Genomic DNA, 8,349 nt, shown 5'->3' with positions numbered 1-8,349 from the left:
TTGTGGGCTTTTACACTCCAGACAGATCTGCCAACTGACTGTTCGACGTGATGGAACCACCTGGGGGAGGAGCTTGTTAGGGTTGTTGCATTTCAACGGGAGAAGCAGGAAGTGGGTCGATGGTGCTGTGTGGGTTTCAGGAGCTGTGTGGAATGTTCCGAGCTGCCTGAAGGATGAAGTTCTGGTGCAGCGGTTGGAAAAAAGCAACACAAGATCAGCGGTGCTAAAAGTCCTGACCACTGGGAAACAAAACCCTGGAAAATGTAACTGGGAGCGACACAGTGGGATAAATTATGGATGGGCAGGAGGGGGAGGAGCCTATTGAGCTAGCTGGGAATATGTCAACGTTGTGACGGTCCAACATTTCCCGCTGTTGATCCCAGACATCCCACCGCCTCTTTGTGCTTCTAAAGCTACAACCAGGCTTCATGTCAGACACTTCCTGTATTGTTCAGGGGCAGAGTAAATGGTGGTCTGACTGTCGCCCCCTGCAGGCTGGGAGTAGAGGAGCATTTCCTTCACAGATCTGTACCTAAACCTTGCAGTACTTTTACATAAATCAATATTTCTGTGCAAAGATAACGCTTGTCTCTAGAAGCTGAGTTTGCCCTTCCATTACAGAAGGTTGTGGGTTTGAATCCATGTTCAGGTTCTTTGTGTGTGTGGACCATCTCCAATGTTCTTCAACCAGAGGTGCTTTTCTTTAAACAGTCCACGTTGACCAGAGTCCAACATCTGCAGCTCTAAATGGAGAAAACAGCCGTCAGTCAGCTTCTCTGCCAGTTTATTGGAGGCTTTGTGGTTTCCTGTCTTTCGTCAGTCAGTCTGCTTGTACTGATTCTCAGCAGCTTCCTGAAGACCAGAACATTTTTTTGGCCGGTCGCTCGTATTTCCACAGTGGTGCAGTTTATTTTGGACTGATCGTCCAATCACTGAAGCAGGACTGAACAATTAAATCCCAAATGACTTTTGTTCCCTCTGCTTGATTCTGCGAAGACTCTTTAGAGACATTTTCTAGATCTTCTACTTTACTTTTATTTGCAATTTACTTAGAAATTGACCTTTTAAATTGTGCTGGAGACTCAAACTGGTAAAGAGAAGCAGATCTTCAGGCTGTGTTCAGAAATTCCGAAAGGTCAACCAGGTCTGCCAAGTGTTTGTCTCCTTTTTTCTGGGTTTGAGGAATCTTTGGCAGGTTGAGGAAGTCCCACCTTGGTGCTCAGCCTCCATCAACACTGGAGTACTACCAGATGATCTGGTTGGGAAAATCTTCAGCCGGCTCTGTTGATGTTGGCGTGCTTGGCTGGAATGACAACATGGGGCTTCCTGCTGAAGAAAAGCTACGGTCTCAGGGGTCAGTGTGGAACTTCATCCAAGATCAGGTCTGACACAGGCCAGAAACATTCCACAAAAGCAGAATCTCGGCTGGAAATGAGAAAATGCTGCAGCAGAACCAGCAAAGCACAAGTCAGGTTATGCTGTGCTGAAGGAGAGAGCGGAGGAGCCAGAGGAGAAGGATGAGTTTAGATCATCAGGACCTGCGAGGCCCATCAGCTGGTGCTGCTCAGGTGAGGTGTTCGAAAGAACATGGTCATCTTTGGTCTATTGTTCAGACACTGAATAGGAGATGGTGGAGAACTGGAGTAGGTCTAAGTTCTCACATTCCACCACTGCTCCATATTAAAATGAAGCTTTTCCGAAGGAGCTTCTGAGACGCCCAGTAGAACCACATGAACGAAGATCTGACACAGACGTTCCACCGATGGAGAGTGTCAGGACAGAACAACTGTGACCACAGTCAGCTGAGACGAGTCTGAGGGGAAAACTGCTGGACCGCACAGCTGTTTTTACTCTGCTGCAGCCACACACGCACACACGACACACAAACACGGGCATGACACAAACACACACAAACACACACCACACACAAAAAACACATGTGAGTGAAGAACAGCCAGTATGTAACCGTGCAACCGTGCCAGGAAACCACTCAACACATCTATCAGAGTGATGGAAACATGCTGGTAGTTTACAAAAGAACTACAACATAAAACACAAAAGTACGCTTTCTCTGTCCCAGTATGACCAGTCATTTAACCTCTCTGTCCCAGTATGACCAGTCATTTAACCTCTCTGTCCCAGTATGACCAGTCATTTAACCTCTCTGTCCCAGTCTAACCAGTCATTCAACCTCTCTGTCCCAGTATGACCAGTCATTTCTCCTCTCTGTCCCAGTATGGCCAGTCATTTAACCTCTCTGTCCCAGTATGACCAGTCATTTAACCTCTCTGTCCCAGTCTAATCAGTCATTTAACCTCTCTGTCCCAGTATGACCAGTCATTTAACCTCTCTGTCCCAGTATGACCAGTCATTTAACCTCTCTGTCCCAGTCTAACCAGTCATTCAACCTCTCTGTCCCAGTATGACCAGTCATTTCTCCTCTCTGTCCCAGTATGGCCAGTCATTTAACCTCTCTGTCCCAGTATGACCAGTCATTTAACCTCTCTGTCCCAGTCTAATCAGTCATTTAACCTCTCTGTCCCAGTCTAATCAGTCATTTATCCTCTCTTTCCCAGTATAACCTGTCATTTAACCTCTCTGTCCCAGTATGGCCAGTCATTTAACCTCTCTGTCCCAGTATGACCAGTCATTTATCCTCTTTCCCTGTATAACCAGTCATTTAACCTCTCTGTCCCAGTATGACCAGTTAATTGTCCTCTTTCCTTGCTGACCACACCTGTGGGGTCAAAGGTTACAGATGATGCTTCTGAGCTCCTAAATAGAGGAGGGGCCACTGCCACTGGACTGTTCTCTAGTCAGATTCACATGTTCTTCCACACATCAAAAGGTTTGTTCTTCTGTTTTTCTCATTTATTTGCGTGAGTATGCACGCGTGTATCGATAAGGGCAAGTACACACGCATTGTAATACCATACATGAACAACTTCATACAAACAAACATGCTTTGTGGCGTTCACAAAGAACAAAGAACCTTTGTTAAATTACTCAGATCAAAGCCAAGCTCGTTGGGCTGATTGTTCTCCGATGTTTGACAGCAGTCCTCAACAGTCTACAGCGTTCCGGATCTGCAGGGGGTCTCTTTTGATTGTGTGTTGCTCACGATGGTTTTTGTTGACTGGTCCATATTGGGTCAAAGTCTGCGCTGTGGTCGCTGTCCTGACTGTCGTCCTCGGCGGTCTTCGGCGAATTCCGCGAATGTGGCAGCGCCACCATCCCGGAAAACTCTGACGGTAATAAGATCCCTTTTTTCACGTTCACCAGTTCTTTCTGCCGAGCTGCTGCCCCCTGCTGGCCGCCTTTCACACGTTTCCACTTCATTCTCCTGTTCTGGAACCAAACCTTCACCTGAGGACACAGCCACATGTTCACGTCGGTTTACTGTTCACACACAACATGTCACTCCACATGCTAACACGCCAACGTAGCAGTGCTGTGAATCCTCGTCTATGTTTCCACTAGGTTGCATGTATCACTGCTTGTCCCTGTGCATTAGCGAACTACTAGCAGAATAGCCAACTAACGAAGGTGTTGCGTTAATGTGGTATTTCAAGCTGGACGGGCTTCATTGAACACAACACAGTGTGTGTAATACGTTAAAATAATCATCAAGATTGCACGTGTCTTTTTATATGTGACAGGATTAATCTTGACGATAGATTAATCTGCTTTAACGTGTTTGCTGAGCAATGTCAGGGCCTGAGATTATGTGTTAGTGGTTAAAGACATGTAAAATGTCATTTCAGTATTCTACATCCATAATAATTACGTTTTTACAATTTTCTAAAAAGAGAAGAAAAACATGTCGCAGAACATCTGCAACAGAACAATCTGATCGTTCTCACATATAAATAAAACTCTCACAAGTAAACAGGAACTTCTTAGAACATTTTCACACGTGAACGGAACTTTTACACATGTGAACGGAGATAGCTCATTTTCCATGTTGTCAGAACTTTCTCAAACGTAAACAGAGCATTTTTGCACGTAAACAAAGCATTTTCATGCACAAATGGAACTTTCTCACATGCAAATGGCAAATTTTGTAGGTAAAGAAATGGATGAAAACTAGAAAGAGCATCCAAACATGTCAGGCAGCACATTAAGGTAGCGGCTAAACTTAAAGCTAGCACAGACGTCCAGCCTGACTGCTCTGGCTGTGCCTCCACTAGATGGCGCCGGGCTTAAGACTACGCACAAACGGACCTAATTTTATCTTTGGTTGCCTACGGAGTAAACTTCTCCTCTTCATCCGTTTTAGTGTGTGAGGGATGGATGGAAACAGAGAGAAGGTTCATCGTAGCTAAAGATATTCCTGCTTAACCCTCCAGAATACGACCATCAACGACGTTGCTTTGGTGGTACCTGGCGTTCGGTCAGGTCGAGGTTGACAGCGATTTCGTAGCGTCTCAGTCGGGTCAGGTAGTTGTGGTGAGCGAACTCTGACTCCAGTTCTCGGATCTGCTCCTTGGTGAAGGCCGTGCGCTCCTTCCTGGGTTTGCTGCCGCCGTCCTGAGACTCTACATGGAAACAGCCACATAGGCAGGAAACGAAGGTGATGGGAATCCACAGGAAGATTCTCAGACCATCTCAACCTTGGATAAAAGTCAACTTCCGGATATTCCACTTTTTAACAGAGAACTCTGAGTGGATTCCAACCCTGCAGGTGATCGACTCCAAGCCGAGCTACTGACACATCGAAGCCAGCCTGACTGTTTTTGTGGCTCTTTACTGATTTCATAATAAACGTTATTCTTAAAACATGAAAGAATTTTCCTGACCATCCCCAAACCTTCACTTATGAGCAAAGTGATTTTCAACATATCAATTAAATGACTAGTACTCAAACAATCATCAGTTCTGAAGTTACAGGCTGGAGGACCAGAACCAGATCTGAGGTTCTGAGGTCCAGATTCACCGTTCATGAATCCTGAATCAGTTTAACATAAACATCAACACACATCCGATGTTTTAAGGGGTTGAAATCAAGTAGATTTAGTTCAGTATAACTACAATAATCACACACTAAAGAATAAACACGCTCTAGTGTAGTCTTTGAAATACTATTGATCCATATGGATCAGCACAGCAGAGTATCAGGGTTCATCAGGGTGGATCACACTATCAGGGTGGATCAGGGTGGATCACACTATCAGGGTTGATCAGGGTGGATCACGCTATCAGGGTGGATCAGGGTGGATCACGCTATCAGGGTGGATCACACTATCAGGGATGATGCTTTGAGATTATGGAGTAAATCTCTGTACCTGAACTCTGGTTCCTGCCTGTGTGACTCTTCCTGTCGGGCTCTTCGGAGGATAAACCCGTTGTCCCAGTTTGGTCACTGATGTGGAAGTTGGTCCCACGCTGGTTTGAAGAACCGGTCCTGTGTTCCGGTGCCTCAGGAGGGGGGACACAGACGCTGTGAAGGGGGCTGGGCCAGCTGGGTGTGTTCTGGAGATGGAGGACGGGCTGTTTGTGCTGCTCCGAACTTCCAAACACCCCAGAGTCTTCTCCTCCACCGTATCCATAGCTGGGCGAGGAAGCAGGGAGATCCATGAACATGTGGTCGCTGCGATGGTGCAAGGCCAGCGGTGACTGGATGATGGCCGGGTGGAGGCCCTGGGTGGGTGCATGGGGGCTGCGGAAACAAGCAAACAGAGAGTGATCCATGATTAGCAGAGTAATCCGGAGAAAAGAAAGAAAGAGCTCTCCAGAGCTGCCCAGCTCTCCTCACACCTCCAGAAGAAAGTCCTCTGGTAATCCTCAAACAGGCGGCGAATAAACTGGAAGAAGGATCTCAGATGACACGATCACAACCCGTGTGGAAGGAGACGGAGCTTCCAGTCGTGCTGGAGGGGGGGGGGGGCTGTAATCTGAGAGGTGGGCTGGGTCACTGGGACTGACCACAGCTTGTTCTCCAAACCTCCTCAATGAGTCTGAGACCTTCCTTCTCTGGAGTTTCTCTGTATCAGCGGTGGGTTTTTACAGATCAGAGAAGAGGAGAAGGACGGCATCTTGTCAGCTACCGACGGAGGGTTGTCATCACTAATGTTGGTGGATCTGCTCTCATTCTGGAGGTGCTCCACCATCACTCTACAGAACCAAGAACCCATGTTGACAACAAACACATGTGTGCTTCTGCTGGAACCAATTATAGTAAAACTAAAAACTTATCCAGAAACAAACACACGTGGTCACATGAGGATGAGAATTAAGAAGATCCTGAAAACATGAAATCTCGACCTTGTGGATCTATAGAAGGTGAGGGGACGTGCATCATGGGTCAACCTAAACCAGCAGCACGACTGCTCAGACGGGTAACCTGTCATTAGGATTTATTTTGGTTTAAACCCCAGTCGATGCGGGGATTTCTCCAGAACCCAAACAGGAAGCTGGTTCCACTGAAAAAGAACCGGATCTGTCAGGGCCCCCAGGAGAGGTGGAGCGGGACACCCAGGGCCTTGTTGGGGGACACATTTAGAATCTAGAGTTGATTACACTGCTCACGTCTCACACTGACCTTCAGTCTCAACAACACACGCACACACACACACACACACACACACACACACACACACACACACACACACACACACACACACACACACTTACTGTGTAATTTTAGTACTTCTAGTGCACATATGTGAATATTGTGTGTTTTAGCATGTTTTTACAGCTTGTGTCCACCTATCTAGATTATTTATATACATAGTCATGATTCTTATTTTGCACCAACAGCAAAATCCCCAAATTTGGCCAACAAAGTTTCTGAATCGGCACTAAACTAAAACTTCTGAAACCAAATCTGAAACTAGAACTTGCGAAGGATGATCTCTTGTTTCCCGTTACTCTCTCTGGTTGTGTAACTGCTGCGCCATCAGATCACATCTGTTCACTAATACATGGAGGAATTTTATTTTGAAAGTTTGGTCCAAAAATTGAACAATGTTTTCTGTTTTTATCTCTCATCCAGATGCCACATCAAGAACAAGGCTGAGGCTGGTTTTACTGATCAGGAGGTTTTTAGACTAAAGAAACTGATTCTGAAAGTTAACGATGTTTGTTAATAAAAATGCACCTTTTATCTGCTTTTTAGCCTTCTCATTGTTTTATAACTCTGTTATCTCACTTTTAATGAATCGTTTTAAAATTGGGAATTTAAACACAAACGGAGGCAGAAAGGAGAAAAATGTGACGCTCCTGTGTTTTTGTTGCTGTGCGTTTCCACTAGAGGGCGCTGGTGACCTGGTTCCTGGCTGGATCAGCATGGTTGGAAGGCTTTTTAAGCAGCCAAGACCAGCTGATCTGTGTTAGATCGTTTATCGTCCCTGTTGTTGGTAACTAAGCGCTCTCTGACTTAGTAACTCTGTTGTTAACTCACGTGTTTTTTCTTTTTCCGAGGTTTCCACGTCACCCCATCAAAGAGCCCTATTCATGGTTGGTTTCCCTCGCAGTCCACTACAGCCCGTTCGAGTCTCTATCCTGGGTCCATTCTGTGGTCAGTCTCAGACAGTTTTCCATGTTTTTACTGAGTGCATTACCTTTACATTTTACTCCTTTAGCAGAAGCTTTAGTCCAAAACGACTTGCAGCCAGAGACACAATCAAGCTAACATGCAGTTGAGATCAGTGTGGGGAAAAATACCAGCTTACATCCCTTTACTACCTGGAACAAGCTCAACCAACTACCACAGCAGAGCTGTTGAGGAGGATGTAAAGGAGGAGAAAGGAGCTCATGACAAGAAACTGAGCACAATCCAGTATCAGGTTCTTAAATTTTTGACTGGAGAAGTTAAGCTAGCAACCTCCCGTCCCTACACTAGCAAACAGAGACAGACTACAGGACGGGGACACCTGTGATGTCTTGACTGTGTGGAAGCCAGACTGAGGCTAGTAGGGCTGAAATGAGATGACCAGGGGTCTCGAGGCTACAGTTGCTACAAGCTGCACAATAAACCTGGGAGTTGTCCTGCAGCTCTCATCATGAGTAATGTCTGAAAGACTGTGTTCACTTTAGATTTGGTTTTTTAATATACTGTAAATAAAAGTGGTTTTGAAAGTCCTAACTCCTCTTTCTCCCTCTTCTCCTGCCTTTCTCTACGCATTGGTGACTCCATAGTTGTGCTCTGACCCCTGCTACTCCCTGTTAGGGAGACTTTCTCCTGCCATTGGTGCCGGCCAGGGTCCAGCGGGGTCACGCTCCGGATCTGTGGACAGACCATCGTGATGGTAACAGAACCTGTGTAAGCAAAGTTGAACTGAAAGTAGAGCATGATGCGGGTGGCTTAAACAAATCTGGGACCAGAGAGTGGTCAGCTTCTTAACGAGA

At 46.1% G+C, this 8,349-nt stretch overlaps 1 protein-coding gene across 2 annotated transcripts; it reads right to left on the bottom strand.

The window, feature by feature from the left end:
* Window positions 1–2,853: 2,853 nt before the first annotated feature.
* Window positions 2,854–5,875, bottom strand: meox2b (mesenchyme homeobox 2b). Of its 2 annotated transcripts, XM_011618886.2 has the most exons (4): window positions 5,758–5,875; window positions 5,286–5,659; window positions 4,384–4,538; window positions 2,854–3,366 (listed from the first exon to the last, which is right to left on the bottom strand). In XM_011618886.2, exons 2-4 carry the CDS (start codon window positions 5,581–5,583, stop codon window positions 3,118–3,120), a joined length of 702 nt encoding a protein of 233 aa, XP_011617188.1. In that variant the 5' UTR covers window positions 5,584–5,659; window positions 5,758–5,875; the 3' UTR covers window positions 2,854–3,117. The 2 variants fall into 2 exon arrangements, with proteins under 2 accessions (XP_011617188.1, XP_003977747.1); XM_003977698.3 differs by lacking the exon at window positions 5,758–5,875 and having other exon boundaries at window positions 5,286–5,721.
* Window positions 5,876–8,349: the final 2,474 nt, after the last annotated feature.

This window comes from Takifugu rubripes, chromosome 12 (genome assembly GCF_901000725.2).
Source record: "Takifugu rubripes chromosome 12, fTakRub1.2, whole genome shotgun sequence".
NCBI classification, from domain to species: Eukaryota; Metazoa; Chordata; class Actinopteri; order Tetraodontiformes; family Tetraodontidae; genus Takifugu; species Takifugu rubripes.
The sequence above is the reverse complement of the archived record's forward strand: the minus strand, read 5'-3'. Positions and strand labels throughout refer to the sequence as shown.

What these genes read in the sequence shown, in the direction of transcription:
- meox2b (XM_003977698.3), bottom strand. Translation starts at nt 5,691, where the DNA reads ATGGATCACTCTCTGTTTGCTTGTTTCCGCAGCCCCCATGCACCCACC. An exon ending in AGGCAGGAACCAGAGTTCAG is followed by an intron (nt 4,539 to 5,285) that starts GTACAGAGATTT and finishes GTTTCCATGTAG; the next exon opens with AGTCTCAGGACGGCGGCAGC. An exon ending in TCGACCTGACCGAACGCCAG is followed by an intron (nt 3,367 to 4,383) that starts GTACCACCAAAG and finishes CTGTGTCCTCAG; the next exon opens with GTGAAGGTTTGGTTCCAGAA.